This window comes from Ovis canadensis, chromosome 1, assembly GCF_042477335.2.
Source record: "Ovis canadensis isolate MfBH-ARS-UI-01 breed Bighorn chromosome 1, ARS-UI_OviCan_v2, whole genome shotgun sequence".
NCBI lineage: Eukaryota > Metazoa > Chordata > Mammalia > Artiodactyla > Bovidae > Ovis > Ovis canadensis.
In genome coordinates this window covers 51,023,769-51,046,625 of record NC_091245.1, presented here as the reverse complement: position 1 = coordinate 51,046,625, position 22,857 = coordinate 51,023,769, and the positions used below count along the sequence as shown (strand labels likewise).

Genomic DNA, 22,857 nt, shown 5'->3' with positions numbered 1-22,857 from the left:
CATTCAATAGGTTCCCTTTTCTTTTTATTGATGGTTTCCTTTATGTGCAGAAGCTTTTTAGTTTGACATCATTTCACTGTGTTCAGTTTTGAGTTTTTTGCCTTTACTTTTGGTGTCAAATTGAAAAAACTATCGCCAAGACCCATACCAAGGTGCTTACCACCAGTGTTTTCTTCTAGGAATTTTATGGTTTCAGATTGTGCCTTCAAGTCTTTAATCAATGTTGAGTTTACTTTTCTGTACAGCATAAGATAGTGGTCAAATTTCATTCTTTCACATGTGTATGTCCCGTTTTTCCAACAAAATTTATTGAAGAAAATGCTCTTTTCTTAGTGTATGCTCTTGACTCCATTTTTGTAAATAAATTGATCTTTACTGTAAGTTAGTTTTGTAAATCAATGTGTGGGTTTATTCATGGGCTGTGTTTCTGTTTCATTGACCTTTTTTTAAAAAATGCCAGTACCATTCTGTTTCTTTCTTTCTTTCTTTCTTTCTTTTTTTATTGTAGCTTTATATTATGCTTTGAATTCACGAAGTGTGACAGCGCCAGCTTCATTCTTTCTCAAAGTGTTTGACTATTTGAGTGTTTTGTAGTTTTGTACAAATATTAGGATTATTTGTTCTATATGTGTTAAAAATGCCACTGGAATTTTGGCATGGCTTTTGTTGAATCTCTAGGTTGCTTTGGGTAGTATAAATGTTATAACAGCATTAATTCTTACAGCCCACAAGGACAGAATATCTTTCAGTTTACTTGTATTCTTCAATTACTTTTCAATATGTTTTATAATTTTCACTGTATATGCATATCTTTCACCTCATTGGTTAAATTTATTTCTAAATATTTTTACTATTTTGATGTAATTATGAATGAGATTATTTTATTAATTTCCCCTTCCAATATTCAATAGCTCAGGCATAGAAAGACTGCATAATTTTGTGTATTGATTTTGTATTCTGAAATGTTAATTGATTTTGTTTATTCTGACAGTTATTTTCTCGAGTATTTAGGGTTTTCTGTATACAGGCATACTGTATTTTAGTAGGTATCACTTTATTGCACTTCACAAGTATTACATTTTTTACAAATTGAAGATTTGTGGCAATCCTACATTATCAGATGATGATTAACAAATTCTAGCAATAAAGTATTGGAGTAGGCAATGGCAACCCACTCCAGTACTCTCGCCTGGAAAATCCCATGTTCGGAGGAGCCTGGTAGGCTGCAGTCCATGGGGTCTCTAAGTTGGACATGACTGAGCGACTTCACTTTCACTTTTCACTTGCATGCATTGGAGAAGGAAATGGCAACCCACTCCAGTGTTCTTGCCTGGTGAATCCCAGGGATGGCGGAGCGCGGTGGGCTGCCGTCTCTGGGGTCACACAGAGTCGGACACGATTGAAGTGACTTAGCAGCAGCAGCAGCAATACAGTATATTTTACATCAGATGTATACTTTGATTTTTTTCTAGACATAATGCTGTTTCACACTTAATAAACTGTAATATAGTGTGAACAATTTTAATATGTACTGGGAAACCCAAAAAAAACTCCTTCTTTATTGCAATATTTGCTATATTGCAGTAATCTGAAACCAAATGCACAAAATCTCTGAGGTGTGAATGTAGGTCATTTAATTTGCAAAAAGTGACAGTTTTACTTTTTCCTTTCCAATTTAGATGCCTTTGTTCCTTCTTCTTGCCTAATTACTTTGGCTAGGACTTCTAGCTCCCAGTGCCATGTTGAATGAAAATACAAAACTGGGCATCCTTGTCTTATTCTTGCTGTTAGAGGGAAAGATTTTATCTTTTTACCATTGAGAATGATGTTAGCTGTAAGCTTGTCATACATGGCCTTTATTATGTGGAGGTACATTCCTTCTATACTCTTTGTTGAGAGTTTTAACTATAAATGGATGTTGAATTTTGGCAAATACCTTTCTTGTATCTATTGAGATGACTATATGATTTTTATCCTTCATTTTTGGAGTATCACATTGATTGATTTGACCCCTTACATTTTTCATGTAAGGGAAATATTTTAGAAAAGATTAAAAAGTCTACTTATTACAAAGGAATTTTTATTGAATGGATTATATGTTTGTTTGTTTAATTACACTAGTAATTACAGGTACCTAATGTATTTTAGTTTACCCCAGTCATCCTTTGGATAATTAGAAATTCCATTTTTGTTTACTAATGAGAAATTTGCTATTTGCATTGAATATTGAATTATAGAAGATATTTAATGTTTTTCCTTTTTTTCCATATAATTCAGGGATTATTGGTATTTGTATTTAAAGTATTACTATTATTGCTTCAGATAAAGAGTCTACCAGGTACCAAATTTTGGAGTGGATTGAAGAATCTAAAACTTCTCTATCTACATGACAATGGGTTTGCAAAGTTAAAGAACGTATGTATGTTATCTGCCTGTCCGAGCCTCATTGCCCTCACTATGTTTGATTGTCCAGTAAGCCTTAAAAAAGGATATAGACATGTTCTTGTCAACAGTATATGGACTCTCAAAGCATTGGATCATCATGTGATTTCTGATGAAGAAATAATTCAAAACTGGCATCTTCCTGAAAGATTCAAGACATGTAACCACCGACTTCTCTTTAATTTCTGCTCTGCTTTGAAAAAGGTAGTTGGCTTCATTTGAGTTTCATTTTAAATAAAGTAAAACCTTAACTTCTAATATCTATTACCTAAGTTATATAAATCAGTATTTTTATCACTTACATGAAATATCAGAAACTAGTGAATATATTATCATACTAATGTCTTAACAAAATTTATAAAAGCTTATGTGCCTACTGCTAAAAATTACTGATCATGTGATTATCAAATTGTGGAGAAACAAGTATTTAACATTTTGAGGGGTCTCCATTATGTTTAATAGCTTTAAGAACGTATAGCTTATATGCTATAAAATTTACCCATTTTGCGTTTATGAGTCCATAATTTTGGTAAATTTGCATTAATATATAACTGTATAACTGTCTTCACAATCCAGTGTTAGAAATTTCCACCATTCCCAAAATTCTCCTCCTTCCCATTTGCAATTAACCCCCACTGTTACCTTGGTCTTATGTAATCATTTGTCTATTTCTGTCTCTGTAAATTTGTTTCTCTAAACATTTTATTTATTTTTAATTCAAAAAACATTTATTAAACATCTTTCTACAGCACGCGAGACAGTATAAGGAAATACATACACAAAGATGAATGTAGAATAAAATATTTCCTTACTGGCAGCTGATAGACCACATGGGATGAAAAATAATCACTAAGAAAATATAATAGGGCCCAATTATTGGGCCTGTTATTGAGGATGCTAGAAAGTTTTTGTTTATACAAATTATATACATAGATATTAATGTATTAAAAATTAAAAGAATTTTCAAATATATACTTAAGTCATTTGAAATAACAAACCCATTTTATATCAACATAAACACATTTTATGAAAAAAATATACTTTCCAAAATAAAAATAATTAAAAGAATGACATTATTTTACATTTTTGTACATCTCTTCAATATCTGTCTTAATAAAACAGATATTTTCTCATATCTGCTTCTGCATTCAAACTGTTGTGATATGTTGTTTTGACTGAAGTAAATAAAGAAAATATGGCCTCATACAGATATGTAAGTAGAAAAAGAAGGCCCTCATGGGTTCTTGAAGGGTCTTGGGGCCTCCCAAGGATTCTAAAATCACATTATGAGATTTACTGAATTATAAGAAAAAAACATTCTATCAAATTATGTCAGTTATAATTCTAAAATGAAAGTAGTTAGATTGAGCATCCCCTGTCTGTATTAAAATACTAAATGAGAATTAATCTAACAACTTAATTCTTACACTCAGTAACCTAAATGCCGAAGGATTCTATATCTAGAATCCACAGGATTTTCTTTTCTTTTTCTTTTCTTTTTTAAGTAAAAGATCATCATATAGTACAGTTGTTTTTAAACATGGCTGCTCATTAGAAACACATCTGGAGCCTTTGAGAAAAATATCAATACCTGGGCATTTGTATTTTTCAAAAAATTCCACGATAATTCTGATATGCATCTGGATTTTAAAAAATGATTACAGGATTTGTATTAAATGGTAGAGTTAGTGATATAGAATTCTATTATTTTCTGTTTATCAATCATGATACAATGGTATTAAGCAAATAATAGTTATATAAAAACAATAATAAATTATATTTATCAGTTTTCTTAATCAGTTCAGTTCAGTTGCTCAGTCGTGTCCGACTTTGCGACCCTATAAATCGCAGCACTCCAGGCCTCCCTGTCCATCACCATCTCCCGGAGTTCACTCAGACTCACATCCATCGAGTCCGTGATGCCATCCAGCCATCTCATCCTCGATTGTCCCCTTCTCCTCCTGCCCCAATCCCTCCCAGCATCAGAGTCTTTTCCAATGAGTCAGTTCTTCTCATGAGGTGGCCAAAGTACTGGAGCTTCAGCTTTAGCATCATTCCTTCCAAAGAAATCCCAGGGTTGATCTCCTTCAGAATGGACTGGTTGGATCTCCTTGCAGTCCAAGGGACTCTCAAGAGTCCTCTCCAATACCACAGTTCAAAAGCATCAATTCTTCAGTGCTCAGCCTTCTTCACAGTCCACAGTCCACAGTCAAGCCATAATGGAAACATGATTAACCTAACAATATAAAATAATTGAATACAATTTGGGGGGGGTCTATTGGAGTGATTAGTAAGTGGAAATGCATACGTACACATGTTTTCATCTGCCCAGCCAGTCTATGTCTTTGGGTTGATGCATTTAATCCACTTACATTTAAAGGTGGTTATCAATATATATGATCCTATTACCATTTTCTAAATTGTTTTGGGTTTATTGTTAAGTCTTTTCCTTATCTTGTATTTCTTGTTTAGAGAAGTTCTTTTAGCTTTTGTTGTAAAGCTGGTTTGGTGGTGCTGAATCTCTTAACTTTTGCCTGTTTGGAAAGCTTTTGATTTCTCCATCAAATCTGAGCAAGAGTCTTGCTGGGTAGCATATTCTTAGTTGTAGGTTCTTTCTTTTCATCACTTTAAATGTCCTGACCTTCTCCTCTGACTTGTAGAGTTTCTGTTGATAAATCAACTGAAAACATTATGGAAGTTCCTTGTATGTTACTTGTCATTTTCCCCTTGTTTCTTTTGACATTTTGTCTTTATCTTCAATTTTCATCATTTTGATTACTATGTCTCAGTGTGTTCCTCCTTGGGTTTATCCTGCATGGGACTCTCTGCACTTCCTGGACTTGGTTGACTATTTCCTTTCCCATTTTTTAGGAAAGTTTTCAGCTATACTTCTTCAAATATTTTCTCAAGTCCTTTCTCTCTTCTCCTTCTAGGACCCCTATAATGCAAATGTTGGTGCATTTAATGTTGTCCCAGAGATTGCCAAAGAATTGATGCTTTCAAACTGTGGTGCTGAAGAAGACTCTTGAGAGTCCCTTGGATCTCAAGGAGCTCAAACCAGTCAATCCTAAAGGAAATCAACCCTGAATACTCATTGGAAGGACTGATGCTGAAGTTCCAATACTTTGGCCACTTGATGCAAAGAGCAAGCTCTTTGGAAAAGACTTTGATTCTGGGAAAGATTGAGGACAGGAGGAGAAGGGGATGACAGAGGATGAGAGGTTGGGTGGCATCGCTGACTCAATGGACATGACATTGAGCAACTCTGGGAGATATGGAGGACAGGGAAGCCTGGTGTGCTGTAGTCCATGGAGTTGCAGTCAGACACAGCTGAGTGACAGAACAATAAATCAGTTATAAGGGAAAACAGGAAAATTCACAATTATGTACAGATTAAGAAACTTAACAACAACCAATGTATTGAAAAAAAATCTTAAATGAAAACAAAATGACAACTAATAGGATATAGTAAAAGCTGTTTAGAGGTCATTTTATAGTGATAGATGCCTACATTAAAAAAAAGAACTCAAATGAACAATATAACTTTATACCCCAAGGAACTAGAAGAAAAGAACAAATTAAACCAAATTTTGTGAGAAGAAGGAAATAAAGACCAGAAATAAATGGAATAGACATTAAAAAGACTACAGAAAAGATAAATGAAACCAAGAGATTTATTTTTTGAAAAGATAAACAAAATAGATAAACTCTGTTATACTTGAGAGAGAAGATTCAAGGAAGTAAGGTTAGGAAGAAAGAGGAAATATCACAGTTGATACCATACAAATAGAGAAGATTATGAGAGACTGCTATAAGCAATTGTATGCCAACAGACAACATAGAAATGGATACATTCCTGGAAACATACAACTTACTAAGACTAAATCATGAAGAAAAAAAAAAACCACAAAAAATCTAAGGCACTAATTAGCAGGGAGATTGAATCAGTAATCAAAAGTCTCCTAACATAGAAAAGTTTAGAACCAGATGGCTTCACTGGTAAATTCTATCAAACATTGAAGGAAAAACTATCAATTTTCTCATACTTTTCAAAAGAAATAGAATCTAAAGGAACACTTAACTGAAACCAAAACTATATGAGGACACTAGAAGAAAAATACAGATCAATATCCATGATGAATATGGATACAAAACCCTCAACAAAATGTTAGCAAACTGAGTTCACTAATATATTGAAAAAATCATACATCATGATGAGGTGGGATTTATCCCTGGGATAAAAATATCCCTAGTGAATATAAACACAAAATTCTTTAACAAAACCTTAGCAAGTGTAATTTAGCATATGTAAGAAGAATTATATACCATGAGGAAGTAGAACTTGTTTCAGGGATTCACAGCTGATTCAATATTTGAAAATGAATTAATATAATCTCCCATATCAGAAGACTCAAGAATGTTTTCTTCCTAAGACTGGGAACAAAACAGATGGCTGTTCTTATTCCTCTTGTCAGCATGTTGCTGGTAAGTCTAGGTGGTGCAAAAAAGTGAGACAAGGAAATTAAAAAAAAATACCGATGAGAATAGAAGAAATAAACTATTTGCAGATGAAATGATCACCTATGTGGAAAATGCCACAGAATCTACCAAAAAATTTCTTAAAACTAAAAAGTGAGCTTAACAGGGCTACAGGGTGCTAAGTAAACAAAAATCAATCCTATTTCTGTGTACTAACAGTGAGTACATGGTCAACAAAATTAAATACATATTGTCATTTATAATCACTCAAAAATGAAATACTTAGATGTAAATCTAACAAAATATGAACAATTGAACTTGATGGAAAAAATATAGCTTTTTCAATAAATTTTACTTGGAACAGTTGGACATACATACACAGAGACACACACACACACAAGAAATGAACTTCCTTAAGTTTTACAACTCAAAAAAATTAACTCAAATTGGTTCTTGGAGTTAAATGTAAAACTGAAAACTAAAAAACAAAACAAAAAAACTTTTAGAAAAAATAAAATTGAAGGAAATCTTTAGGATCTAGGCTGAGGCAAAGACAGATCTGATACTAAAAGCACAATCTTTAAAAGAAAAAATGGTGACGTGAACTTCATCAATTTTTAAAAATACTCTGTAAAAGACCCTATGAAGTGAATGGAAAGATAAGCTCAGAGTCAGGGAAAGCATTTGGAAGTGAAATTTTTACAATGACAATAGGGGTGGTCCTAAGATGGCAGAGGAAAAGGACGGAGAGACCACTTTCTCCCCCACAAATTGATTGAAAGAACATTTGAACGATGAGCAAATTCCACAAAACAACTTCTGAATGCTGGCAGGGGACATCAGGCACCCATAAAAGCAGTCCATTGTCTTCGAAAGGAGATGGAGAAGTCTTGAGACTACTGTAAGAATAAGACTGAAATCCAGGGGCAGGAGGCTTAAGTTCAAAACCTGAGAACACCAGAGAACTCTTGACTCCAGGGAACATTAATCAATAAGAGCTCATCCAAAAGCCTCCATACCTACACTGAAACCAAGCACCACCCAAGAGCCAACAAGTTCCAGAGCAAGATATACCATGCAAATTCTCCAGCAATGCAGGAACATAGCCCTGAGCTTCAATATACAGGCTGCCCAAAGTTACACCAAACCGACTGACATCTCAAAACTTGCTTCATTGTACTCCAGAGAGAAGATATCCAGCTCCACCCACCAGAGCACCAACACAAGCTTCCTTAACCAGGAAACCTTGACAAGCCACCTGACCAACCTCACCCACAGTGAGAAACCTCCACTATAAAGAGAAAGCAAAACTGCCAGAATATGGAAAGGCCACCCCAAACACAGCAATCTAAACAAGATGAAAAGGCAGAGAATTACTCAGCAGGTAAAGGAACAGGATAAATGCCCACCAAACCAAACAAAAGAGGAAGAGATAGGGAATCTACCTGAAAAATAATTCAGAACAATGATAGTGAAAATGATCCAAAATCTTGAAAACAAAATGGAGTTAAACAGCCTGGAGACAAGGATTGAGAAGATGCAAGAAATGTTTAACAAGGACCTAGAAGGAATAAAAAAGTCAATATATAATGAATAATGCAATAAATGAGATCAAAGACACTCTGGAGGGAACCAACAGTAGAATAATGGAGGCAGAAGATAGGATAAATGAGGCAGAAGATAGAATGGTAGAAATAAATGAAGCAGAGAAGGAAAAAAAAAAAGAAATGAGGACAACCTCAGGGGCCTCTGGGACAATGTTAAATGCCCCAAAATTCAAATCATAGGAGTCGCAGAAGAAGGAGACAGAAAGACCATGAGAAAATCCTTGAGGAGATAATAGTTGAAAACTTCGCTAAAATGGGGAAGGAAATAGTCACCCAAGTCCAAGAAACCCAGAGAGTCCCAAACAAGATAAACCCAAAGCGAAGCACCTCAAGACACATAGTAATCAAATTAACAAAGATCAAACACAAAGAACAAACATTAAAAGCAGCAAGGGAAAAACAACAAATAACACACAATGGTATTCCCATAAGGATAACAGCTGATCTTTCAATAGAAACTCTTCAGGCCAGGAGGAAATGGCAGGACATACTTAAAGTGATGAAAGAGAAAAACCTACAGCCCAGATTACCCAGCAAGGATCTCATTCAGATATGAAGGAAAAATCAAAAGTTTTATAGACAAGCAAAAGCTGAGAGAATTCAGCACCACCAAACCAGCTCTCCAACAAATGCTAAAATATCTTGTCTAGACAGGAAACACAGAAAGGGTGTATAAACTCAAACCCAAAACAACAAATTAAATGGCAACGGGATCATACTTATCAATAATTACCTTAAATGTAAATGGGTTGAATGCCCCAACCAAAAGACAAAGACTGGCTGAATGGATACAAAAATAAGACCCCTCTATAGAATGGATACAAAAATAAGACCCCTCTATATGCTGCTTACAAGAGACCCACCTCAAAACAAGGGACACATACTGAAAGTGAAGGGCTGGAAAAAATTATTCCACGCAAATAGAGAGCAAAAGAAAGCAAGAGTAGCAATACTCATATGAGATAAAATAGACTTTAAAATAAAGGTTGTGAAAAGAGATAAAGAAGGACACTACATAATGATCAAAGGATCAATCCAAGAAGAAGATATAACAATTATAAATATATATGCACCCAACAGAGGAGCACCACAATATGTAAGGCAAATGCTACCAAATATGAAAGGGGAAATTAACGATAACACAATAATAGTGGGAGACTTTAATACACCACTCACAACTATGGAAAGATTAACTAAACAGAAAATTAACAAGGAAACACAAACTTTAAATGATACAATAGACCAGTTAGACCTCATTGATATCTATAAGACATTTCACCCCAAAACAATGAATTTCACCTTTTACTCAAGCGCACACAGAACCTTCTCCAGGATAGATTACATCCTGGGTATAATCTAGCCTTGGTAAATTCAAAAAACTATGAAATCATTCCAAGCATCTTTTCTGACCACAATGCAGTAAGATTGGATATCAATTACATGAGGAAAACAATTAAAAATTCTAACATATGGAGACTGAATGACATGCTACTGAATAACCAACAAATCATAGAAGAAATCAATAAAGATAAAAATATGCATAGAAACAAATGAAAATGAAAACACAACAACCCAAAACCTATGGGACACTGTAAGCAGTGCTAAGGGGAAGGTTCATAGCACTACAGGCTTACCTCAAGAAATGAGAAAAAAGTCAGCTAAATAATGTAACTCTACAACGAAAGCAACTAGAAAAGAAAGAAATGAAGAAGAACCTCAGGGTTAGTAGAAGTAAAAAAAATCTTAAAAATTCAGTTCAGTTCAGTTCATTCACTTAGTCGTATCCAACTCTTTGTGACCCCATGAACCACAGCACGCCAGGCCCCCCGTCCATCACCAACTACCAGAGTTCACCCAAACCCATGTTCATTGAGTTGGTGATGCCATCCAACCATCTCATCCTTTGTCGTCCCCTTCTCCTCCTGCCCTCAATCTTTCCCAGCATCGGAGTCTTTTCAAATAAGTCAGCTCTTCTCATCAGTGGCCAAAGTATTGGAGTTTCAGCTTCAGCATCAGTCCTTCCAATGAATATTCAGGACTGATTTCCTTTAGGAGGGACTGGTTAGATCTCTTTGCAGTTCAAGGGACTCAAGAGTCTTCTCCAACACCACAGTTCAAAAACATCAATTATTTGGCGCTCAGCTTTCTTTATAGCCCAACTCTCACATCCATACATGACCACTGGAAAAACCATGGCCTTTATTAGACAGACCTTTGTTGACAAAGTATTGTCTCTGCTTTTTAATATGCTTAGTTGGTCATAACTTTCCTTCCAAGGAGTAAGCTAAATGCAAAGAAACAAAAGAGACCTTAGCAAAAATCAACAAAGCTAAAAGCTGGTTCTTTGAGAAGATAAGTAAAATTGACAAACCACTAACCAGACTCATCGAGAAACAAAGGGAGAAAAATCAAATCAATAAAATTAGAAATGAAAATGGAGAGATGGAAACACAGAAATATAAAGGATCATAAGAGACTACTATCAGCAACTATATACCAATAAAATGGACACTTGGAAGAAATGAACAAATTCTTAGAAAAGTATAACTTTCCAAACCTGAGCCAAGAAGAAATAGAAAATCTTAACAGACCCATCACAAGCATGGAAATTGAAACTGTAAGCAGAAATCTTCCAGCATACAAAAGCCGAAGACCAGACGGCTTCACAGCTGAATTCTACCAAAAATTTAGAGGAGCTAACACCTATCCTACTCAAACTCTGCCAGAAAGTTGCAGAGGAAGGGAAATTTCCACACTCATTCTATGAGGCCACCATCACCCTAATACCAAAACCTGACAAAGATGCCATAAAAAAAGAAAACTGCAGACCAATATCACTGATGAACATAGATGCAAAAATCCTTGACAAAATTCTAGCAAACAGAATCTAACACCATATTAAAAAGATCATACATCATGATCAATTGGGCTTTATCCCAGGGATGCAAGGATTCTTCAAAATCTGCAAATCAATGTAATACACCACATTGACAAATTGATAGATAAAAGCCATATGATTGTCTCAATTATCATATGCAGAGAAAGCCTTTGACAAAATCCATCATCCATTTATGATAAAAATTCTGAAGAAAGCAGGAATAGAAGGAACATACGTCAACATAATAAAAGCTATACATTACAAACCCACAGCAGACATTATCCTCAATGGTGAAAAATTGAAAGCATTTCCCCTAAAGTCAGGAACAGGACAAGGGTGCCCACTCTCACCACTACTATTCAACGTAGTTTTGGAAGTTTTGGCCACAGCAATCAGAGCAGAAAAAGAAATAAAAGGAATCCAGATTGGAAAAGAAGTAAAACTCTCACTGTTTGCAGATGATATGATCCTCTACATAAAACCCAAAAGACTCCACCAGAAAATTACTAGAGTTAATCAATGAATATAGGAAAGTTGCAGGATACAAAATCAACACGGAGAAATCCCTTGCATTCCTATATAGTAATAATGAGAAAATAGAGAAATTAAGGAAACAATTCCAGTCACCATTGCAATGAAAAGAATAAATAACTTAGGAATGTATCTACCTAAAGAAACAAAAGACCTATATATAGGAAACTATAAAACACTGGTGAAAGAAATCAAAGAAGACACAAATAGATGGAGAAATATATCATGATCATGGATCGGAAGAATTAATACAGTGAAAGTGAGTATACTACCCAATGCAATATATAGATTCAATGAAATCCCTATCAAGCTACCAACGGTATTTTTCACAGAGCTAGAACAAATAATTTCAAATTTGTATGAAAATTCAAAAAACCTCAAATAGCCAAAGCAATCTTGAGAAAGAAGACTGGAACTGAAATAATCAACCTGCCTGACTTCAGGCTATACTACAAAGCTACAGTCATCAAGACAGTATGGTACTGGCACAAAGACAGAAATATAGATCAACAGAATAAAATAGAAAGACCAAAGGTAAATCCAAGCACCTGTGCACACCTTATCTTTGACAAAGGAGGCAAGAATATACAATGGAGAAAAGACAATCTCTTTAACAAGTGGTGCTGGGAAAACTGGTCAACTACTTGTAAAAGAATGAAACTAGAACCATTTCTAACACCATACATAAAATAAATTCAAAATGGATTAAACATCTAAATGTAAGACCAGAAACTATAAAACTCCTAGAGGAAAACAGGCAAAACACTCTCCAACATAAATCGCAGCAGAATCCTCTATGATCCACCTCCCAGAGTAATGGAAATAAAAGCAAAAATAAAAATATGGGGCCTAATTAAACTTAAAAGTTTTTGCACAACAAAGGAAACTATAAGCAAGGTGAAAAGACAGCCTTCAGAATGGGAGCTAATAATAACAAATGAAGCAACTGACAAAGAATTAATCTCAAAAATATACAAGCAACTCCTGCAGCTCAGTTCCAGAAAAATAAGCGACCCAATAAAAAAATAGGACAAAGAACTAAACAGACATTTCTCCAAAGAAGACATACAGTTGGCTAACAAACACATGAAAAAATGCTCAACATCACTCATTATCAGAGAAATGCAAATCAAAACCACGACGAGGTACCATTTCCCTCCAGTCAGAATGGCTGCCATCCAAAAGTCTACAAGCAATAAATGCTGGAGAGGGTGTGGAGAAAAGGGAACCCTCTTACACTGTTGGTGGGAATGCAAACTAGGACAGCCACTATGGAGAACAGTGTGGAGGTTGCTTAAAAAACTAGAAATAGAACTGCCATATGACCCCGGAATCCTACTGCTGGGGATACATACTGAGGAAACCAGAATTGAAAGAGACACATACCCCAGTGTTCATCACAGCACTGTTTATAATAGCCAGGTCATGGAAGCAACCTAGATGTCCATCAGCAGATGAATGGATAAGAAAGCTGTGGTACATATACACAATGGAGTATTACTCAGCCATTACAAAGAGTACGTTTGAATCAGTTCTAATGAGGTGGATGAAACTGGAGTTTATTATACAGAGTGAAGTAACCCAGAAAGAAAAACATCAGTACAGTATACTAGTTCAGTTCAGTTCAGTCACTCAGTCGTGTCCGACTGTTCGCGACCCCATGAATCGCAGCCCGCCAGCCCTCCCTGTCCATCACCAACTCCCGGAGTTCACTCAGACTCACGTCCATCGCGTCAGTGATGCCATCCAGCCATCTCTTCCTCTGTCGTCCCCTTCTCCTCCTACCCCTAATCCCTCCCAGCATCAGACTCTTTTCCTGTGAGTCAACTCTTTGCATGAGGTGGCCAAAGTACTGGAGTTTCAGCTTCAGCATCAATCCCTCCAAAGAAATCCCAGGGTTGATCTCCTTCAGAATGGACTGGTTGGATCTCCTTGCAGTCCAGGGGACTCTCAAGAGTCTTCTCCAACACCACAGTTCAAAAGCATCAATTCTTCGGCGCTTAGCTTTCTTCACAGTCCAGTTCTCACATCCATACATGACCACTGGAAAAACCATAGCCTTGACTGGACGGACCTTTGTTGGCAAAGTAATATCTCTGTTTTTCAATATGCTGTCTAGGTTGTCATATATATATATATATATATATATATATATATATATATATATGGAACTTAGATAGATAGTAAATTTAACCCTATATGCGAGACAGCAAAAGAGCCACAAATGTATAGAACAGTCTTTTGGACTCTGTGGGAGAAGGGGAGGGTGGGATTGTTTGGGAGAATGGCATTGAAACGTATATTATCATATGTGAAATGGATCACCAGTCCAGATTCAATGCATGGGATAGGGTGCTTGGGGCTGGTGTACTGGGATGACCCAGAGGATGGGGAGGGAGGTTAGATGGGGGTTCAGGAAGGGGGGAAAATGATAATAGATACTTCAAGTGGTGGAAATTTGTGTAAAGTTTTTTGTTCTTGTACTTTCATCTGTCCTAAAAATTTTAGTGTTTTATTATTATGCTTCTAAATTTTTTTTGGTTATTTAATGTTATTTAATTCAGGTGAAATTTTTTAATTGGTGAATTGTCTAAAGTTTGTTCCCAAAGTGTTTACCAGTGATCCTAAGAAATGTTGATTTAAAATAATATAAAATCTTTCTAGCCTTTGTGGGGAGTTTCAGAGATACTCACCATTTCATGTGAGTGTTAAAGTGAATATATTACAGATAGAATAAAAAGGTGAATACTGCATGTTTTTATTCTATGTGAAATACATACTTCTGGGAGTAGCATAATTTACATATTTCAGTTATGCTGAGACGAATGTGTCAAATCAGTAAATTCTGATGGAATAAATTACAAATAGAATTTTAAAAGAGTATAGGGAATAGATACATATGAAAGAAATAAAAATGGGGAAAAGGAAGAAAATATAAGTACAGGTGTATTTAGAATATCAGATTAATTGGGAATCTTTGTGTAATTATATTTACAATCTGAGAAGAATGTAGTTTGAAAATTTGTTTTTTAAGCTACGCTTTGTGTTAGAACACAGAGCACTATCTTCCATACGAATCATGTTTACAAAATTCTTCCCTTTCTTGGAAATGCCTGTTATGCTTTATGCAAGGATTTGCAGTAGCCATTTTTTCATTCCAAGATTACAATGGCAAGTGGGAGAGTACAGATATTTCATTATTTTATCATCTGTTTTTTTGATTCTTGATAATATTTTCTGTAAATGTGTGTTGTCCTTTGGCAAGCTTTTTACTATAATTCTTTAATTCGTTTTATTGAGTTGAAAATATTAGTTTACAGTTAATTTCTTAATTTTGTTACGTTTGAGTAAATTGCTTAGTAAATTCCTGTACTAATTTGTTAAATATCAAATAGAATAAGGTATACAGAAGTCCTTAAGCTGTTGACAGATGACCTTATTTGGTTGCTTTAAATGTTTTAGCACTGTTCTATGTGCTTTACAAATATTTTCTCACAAAACCCAAATGACGTTTTCTCTATTTTACAGATGATTAATAGGGGACAGACGGGTTACTTACCCTAGATTGCATAGTTAGCAAGTGGTAGAAATGGAATTTAAACGTAGGCAGTTTTTCTTTAGAGTCATCACTCATGTAGTATAGGAAATATGCATTAGTTTCCCTTAGAAAATACATCCATTTGTCCTCAGCTATCAAATGGTTTATGGCATTTGTACAAGTTTGCAGTGATGTCTTTTTTTTTTTTTTTAAAATTTGGAGTGTAGTTGCTTTATAATGTTGTGGTAGTTTCTGCTGTACCTCAAAGTGAATCAACCACACATATACATATGTACCCTCTTCCTTGGATTTTCTTCCCATTTAGATCACCACAGAGCATTGAGTAAAATTCCCTCTAGTGTACAGTAGGTGATATCCTTGTTGGCATTTTACAGCATAATTGTTTTAGGACATCATAAATCTTGACTATTTTCTAGAGGTTACTTGTTTTTTGGCAAAGACTCCTATGCTACCCACAGCTGATGATTTTCTTTATTGCTTAAAAGAGAGGGATTATCCATACCTTGGAGGGAAGCAAGACTCTGCTGTAAACTGCAGTGTGAGCTTGATGGTTCTCTGCTGGTGAGAACTGCAGAGTCTGACCAGGACCACTTAAACCTAGCCATCTAAATTCTTTCCTGTATTACTATTCCTCACTTTCAAACTAGAGGATGAAAAACAATTTTCCCTCTACCCTTCTGAGCTCTTGGCTGAGACCCTGTAATATAAGACTGGTTAACAAGAGAAAAACAAACAGAAGCTTATTAACATTTATATCTCATGAGTACTGAGAAGATGCTAAGGGAGAACTGAGTATCTCCTTGAGATGGGAATTCATTCTTAATACCATCTAAATAGGGGGAAAGGGAGGGAGGGTATAGGCCTCTTATGAGACAGTAAATTATTTTTAAGAAAGACAAATGGATCTCTAGAAGAATAGATGGGAATTTGTGACAAAATTCATTTGGTTGTAATGTCTTCTAATTTTCTCCCCTTCTAATCACCTGATCTCCTTTCTTGTGATAAGACTCCTTTCCTGGTTGATAAAATATGACAATTGAATCCCTTTGGGGGAATCTGTCTTTAGAAAGATAAAGGAAGTTCAGAGAGTGCCTCTCCCTGCATTTTCTGTTTTTCAAATGTCTCTGACTCAATAATCAGTATACGGAGCATGTTTGAGGCGGCATACTTTATTACTCTAAACACACATGCACATACACACATACCATGAGCTCAAATGCAATGAACAAAAAACTCAATGAAGACTGGAGGAAATCACATCTTTACTAGAAACCAGTAAAGGATAGGAATTAAGTAATAGATTGTATCACAGAGGTACTTTTATACATAATGAAGAATTTTTGATATGAGATATGATTGAATTAAAGGTAGGGAATGGGTCAGCCTGACTTTGAGCTATTCTTCCTGACATGTAAAACAAAATGACAGGAATTAGAAGAGATTCTGCAAATCTCCCTATTTGTCACAGTTGATAGTAGACTAACAGATGGAATCTCTTGCTAGAAATCAGAGGATACATGTCATGGAGAGGCCCTCATACAGGCAGGGTTATAATAGCAAACTGTTATAGTTTGTGGAGGGACTCGTCTGTGTTAGGGCAGACAGGAGTTTCAGAAAGGAGCTTAGGCTCAGCCACATAACTGAAGTAGTTGACAAGCTATTAAAAAACCTCAGTATGAGAAAGCTAACCTTTGACAGCATGGCTTCACCAAACTGAGAAAAAATAACTGAAAATGATGAGAAAAAAATGTAAAACATCGAGGTGAGCTCTAGAATACCTACTACACATGAATAGGAATTAGAGTAGAGAAAATAAGGAAAATTAAGGAGAAGCACTAATCAAAGAGATGGGAATACCAGACCACCTTACCTAACTCATGAGAAACCTGTATGTGGGTCAACAAGCATCAGTTAGAACTGGACATGGAACAACTGACTGGTTCAAAATTGGGAAAGGAGTGCCACAAGGCTGTATATTGTCACTCTACTTATTTAACTTGTATGCAGAATGCATCATGTGAATTGCCAAGCTGGATAAATCACAAGCTGGAATCAAGATTACCAGGAGAAATACTAACAACTTTAGATATACAGATGACAAGCACTCTGATGGCAGAAAGTGCAGAGGAACTAAAGGACCTGGTGATGAATGTGAAAGAAGAGTGAAAAAACTGGCTTGAAACTCAACACTCAAAAAACTAAGATTATGGCATCCGGTCCCATCACTTCATGGCAAATAGATGGGGAAAAAAGTGGAAGCAGTGAAAGATTTTATTTTCTTGGGCTCCAAAATCACTGCAAATGGTGACTGTAGCCATGAATTTAAAACATGCTTGCTCCTTGGAAGTAGAGATATAACAAACCTAGACAGTGTTATTAAAAAAACAGAGACATCCCTTTGCTGACAAAGATCCATATAATCAAATCTATGGTTTTTCCTGTAGTTGCTTATGGATGTGGGATTTGGACTGTAAATTTAGGCTGAGTGGCAAAGAATATTGATATGTGGTGCTGGAGAAGACTCTTGAGAGTCCCTTGAACTTCAAGAAGATCAAATCATTCAATCCTAAAGAAAATCCACCTTGAATATTCATTGGAAGGATTGGTGCTGGAGCTGAAGTTCCAAAATTTTGGCTACCTGATGTGAAGAGCTGATTCATTAGAAAAGACCCTGATGCTAGGAAAGATTGAAGGAAGAAAAGAAGGGGGTGGCAGAAGATAAAACTGTTAGATATCATCACAGGCTCAATAAACATGAATTTGAACAAACTCCAGGAGATAATGGAGTACTGGGGAGCCTAACATGCTGCAGTCCATGGAGTTGCAGAGTTGTACATGATTTAGCAACTGAACAACAGCAGCAGTAATCCAAGAAATAATGAGAAAAAAATATAGATCTGAATATGGGACAAAATCTGTGAAAGATCTACATATATTTTCTTTAAATTTTTGCACTTCATACCTATTGTCGTGGAAAAACAGCAAAATCAAAAATATTTATACTTCAGATGAGTTTTTTTGAAAATAAGAAGTAAAGTAGGTAGAGATGTTGGCAATTGTGGAATGTTGAGATAGAGTAAAAAGCATGGCAAAGGCACAGAGGTGACGCTAAACGCAGTTAAGTGACAACAAGTGATTTAGTGTTCTTGGGGTTTAGAAGACATGCTTGAGCATGACAAAAGATGCTGGAATCAAAAATAGGATTAATAGAGCAAAGGGAGTTATGTGTAATACTAAGGATATAGCACAGTATGTTGTAAGATTTGGGGGAGATATTTAAGGATTTTAGATGACCTGATTTTCATTTTAGAAAAAAAGTCTTATATTCTGTAATTTTGGAGTGGAGGGAAATTGAAAATAGGGAAATTAGAAGAAAGTCTATAGGTCGGACCCTAGTTTATAAGAGCTGATTTAATAAATTGGTAGTACATATAGATTATAGTGAACAGATTGAAGAGAGATGTTTTTGATAGAATTAAGTGATTTAGTAGATGGAAAGGAGAGAGAAAGAAGAGTGTGAGTTTATTTGGTTGATAAGGTAGAAAATAATTTTAATGACTCCATCTGTAATGTGGTATGAAGTATAGATTGTGGGTGTTTTCAAATGGGAAGAATTATTTCAGTTTTTGACATGTAAATAGACAAATGGAACTAGAAGTTCCATTGGAATTAGATAATTCCAAGAATTATCTCAGAGATAATTCTTGCTAGGAGATATATAGGATAATCAGCATATGTGAAATAGTAACATATAGCAAAGAAGGTGCTCATTCAAAGAAACTTAGCACAGAGAAGTGAAAAAAGAAGCAAACCTAAAATTATATTCTATTTAAATAGTTATAGAAAAAGAGCAAACAGGAAAACAGACTGAAAAATAAAAATCCAAAAGGTAGAAAAATTAGTATGTTACTACAGCCAAGTAAGAGTTAAGTTATAAGAACAGACTGACATTGCCACAGCAAGCTTGGAGACCAATATGAAGGTGTACAAGTGTCTGTTACTTAGTGTTTTAATAGTCGACTGATATTTGAATGCCAGTTACAAACTAGATAGCTTACTTACTCATAGAGATTCAGTATAAAGAAAGAGGTGTTACACTTGATGAGTTTATGTTGCAGTGGGAAGGACAGACCAATAATTACTTTATAGCATAAGCTTATCAAATAAAATAGCAAATCAGGACTTAAGAGACTTTTTCAAAAGGATTATCTCAGTGGAGGGATAAGGGCTATTGCAATAGGCAAATGAATATTATTGCAATAAGGAGAATACTTCTGTTAAGGTCTGTAGCATCTTAAAGGTGATATTTTGCCTTAAAGGCTAAAAAGAAGTGTTCTTTTAGAGGAGGGATTAAGGCTAGAAAGAAATGGTGTGGCTAAGTAGAACGGAAAGACCCTGATACTAGGAAAGATTGAGAGCAGGAGGAGAAAGGGGTGACAGAAGATGAGGTGGTTGGATGGCATCATTGACTTAATGGACATGAGTTTGAGCAAATTCTGGGAGATAGTGAAGGACAGGGAGGCCTGGTGTGCTGCAGTCCATAGGGTCACAAAGAGTCTGACATGACTGAGCAACTGAAGAACAAAGTAAGGTGAGGGAAAGTGGCATGATCTGACAATAGAACAGAAAAAGAGAGCCTGGGATGGTTCAGGGTTTCTGGATTAGGTTTGTATGGGCAGTACCACCATTCACTAAGAGCATGTGAGAAAGCAAGTTAGGGAGGAGGACTCATATTTGGGCAAGTTGAGTTTATAGGCATATCTCATTTTATTGTGCTTTTTGATCACAAATTGAAATTGGTGACAACCCTGCGTGGAACAAGTAATAAGTGCCATTTTTGGGGGGTGGCCAGCATTTACTCACTTCATGTCTCTGTGTTATGTTCTGGTAATTCTCACAATATTTTAAAATTTTTCATAAGTTATATTTCATTATTGTATATTTATGAGAATATAGGAGTCTGTGGTTCCAAAATCTAAAAATATGCAGGACCAAATATCTTAGAGATAATTTCTTTAAAGATAATATAGAAGTCTTTACCCCAGGGAATGTACTGTCTTCCTGTAAAATATCTAGTTAAGATGCAACAAAATTTTGAACTGCTGCAAGTTGTTATAAATCCAACATATATAAGTTTCATCTATGATGATTCACAGAATACTTTTAAGGGTCTTTGGATATCTATTCATGCCCCTACCTTTCAGAGATCAACATGATTATGGACAAAATTTTATACCTGTGATAGCAGATAGAAGAATCTAGAAAGGAAAAAGTTATCCTCATTGATCTTGAATTTTGTGTAAAGATTTGAAATTATTTTGTGCTACTAATTCTTGACCTTATGATCTAATAAAAATAGATTTGAAAATGTATATGTTACTTAAGTATTATGTATATAAGACAGCTGTGAATGTTTTAATAAATAGTTTATACCATCAGACTAGCAAGTTAAAATATCTTCTGGAAATACTTTCATGAAATATGATTACTAAGTAATTTTCTTTATACAGGGATCAACCTATGAAGATGAAATTGATAATATCAAACACATTATTTCAAAAGTTAATGAAATTCTGGCTCATAACTCACCAGTTTTGATTATTCAAAGATGGACACGTGGTTTCTTAGTTAGGAAAAAAGTGAGGTATGTTTTATTTTATTCACTATTTCAATATTAAAAGATAATTGACAAAAGTCATTTCTGTAATAATATGCATTTTTGTATTCCCTATCAACCTGGTAATTTATAGACTATTTAAGTTTGAGAAAAACATCACAGACTCTATAATACTATAATATTTAGTATAATCAGTTGATTACCTTTTTTCTTTTAAAATGGCTGTATAAATAACTAATCAATAAAGTTTTTATTAATCTTGAGTAATTCTGACAGTGTTATAAATTAAACTTAAAAGCATTAGTAGAAAATGTAAATTAAATTTCTCTATGTAATGGGACATAATAGAAATATAAGCCATGTACAATATAAGAAAAAAGTACAAGCCATGAATATATGAGGATTTTGTTTTTTGTTTGGATATGAAGATAGTTTTGCCAAAACATCTGCTACCACCTTAATCTACATTATCCTTTGATTAATACTTTTCCCTCTCTCTTTGTTCCGTGCATCCCTTTTCAGTAGCAGACATTTTACAAATACAGGAAATTTTTCCCTGTAAGACTCAACATTGTATCTGGAGAGGGAAGATAGTATACTGTGTCATCAGTGTATTTGTGTTAGTCATGCAAAACACTAAACACATGAGAAAAGAAATGAGCTTTCTCCTAAAGCTTATTTTCAGATGCTAAATGGTAGAGTTCATAAAATAGAAACAGAACATGGCCCTGAAATACAGGTAGGATTAAATAGATCTGGAGTTGGGAAACAGACATTCCTTGAGAAAGAAAGATTAGGAAGTATCACTGAAATGATATTCAACATTCTGTGGTAAGGCAGAGACAGTGTTGTCTTGTGTTAGCCTGCATGTACTACATCATAGATGGCAATAGCCCTGATAGAGATCAGTATGGAAGACAAAACTGAACATAATACAGTGCCTGCAACTTCTGAAGATGAGATTCCATATACTTCTCTAACAAAGGCCAAACTGTGGGAGAGACTGGGCTTATGAATGAAGAAAAGTAAAGTGGTTTGGAGTAAAAGATGTGAAAAGAATCAGGCAGTTGCTAACACATACATATTTATTTAAAATATTTTTTCTATCTCATGTTTTAGTTAAATTGTATGTATTTGATGTGAAATAAACATTTAATTAAATGGATTTGTCTTTAATTTGTGCCCCTGGGATTGAGTTTTTCTCTCTTAGAATCAAGGTTTCCTTTGATATTCATGTACCATGAGATAATAACCTTGTACATGGAAACAATCTGAAAATTCAGCAGGCAAGAAAAGGGTCTGAATGAGCTTTGTGGGGAGAAATGTCAGTAGTAAAAATATATCACAGTGCTTCAAGACAGACTGATTTTAATTCTTTTTCTTTTTAAAATGCTGTTCCATTAGGTGTGTTACTTACCTACTGTGGGCGTGAGTTTCCTGATAAATTACTAATAAATGGTAGAGAGCAGGGGCTAATAGCAGTACTTAATTTTCTACTTGCTTGTGAGAATTGAGGTCATGAATATAACCTACATAGTATCAGGCAAATGTGAATATTCCATTCTTAATAGCTGATTTTTTATATATCATTATTATTGTTGTTCTATCTCATATACTCTGTGCTATTTGTTTGCATGGGAAACAATCTTTCCTTGAATTTCTTGCTCCCTTCCAATTACATTTACTACAGCATTCACAGAGTAATCTTTTAAAATTATAAATCAAATCTTAAAATCCTCCAGTT

General features: G+C 35.0%; 1 protein-coding gene across 5 annotated transcripts in view; it reads left to right on the top strand.

Moving 5' to 3' along the window:
• LRRIQ3 (leucine rich repeats and IQ motif containing 3) overlaps positions 1-22,857 on the top strand; it is a 198,738-nt gene that overhangs the window by 28,398 nt on the left and 147,483 nt on the right. For all 5 annotated transcript variants that reach the window (XM_069594697.1, XM_069594703.1, XM_070292099.1 and 2 more), the window contains 2 exons: positions 2,323-2,646; positions 21,007-21,140. In XM_069594697.1, coding sequence (XP_069450798.1) covers positions 2,323-2,646; positions 21,007-21,140 — 458 coding nt within the window. The remainder of the gene's footprint in view (positions 1-2,322; positions 2,647-21,006; positions 21,141-22,857) is intronic.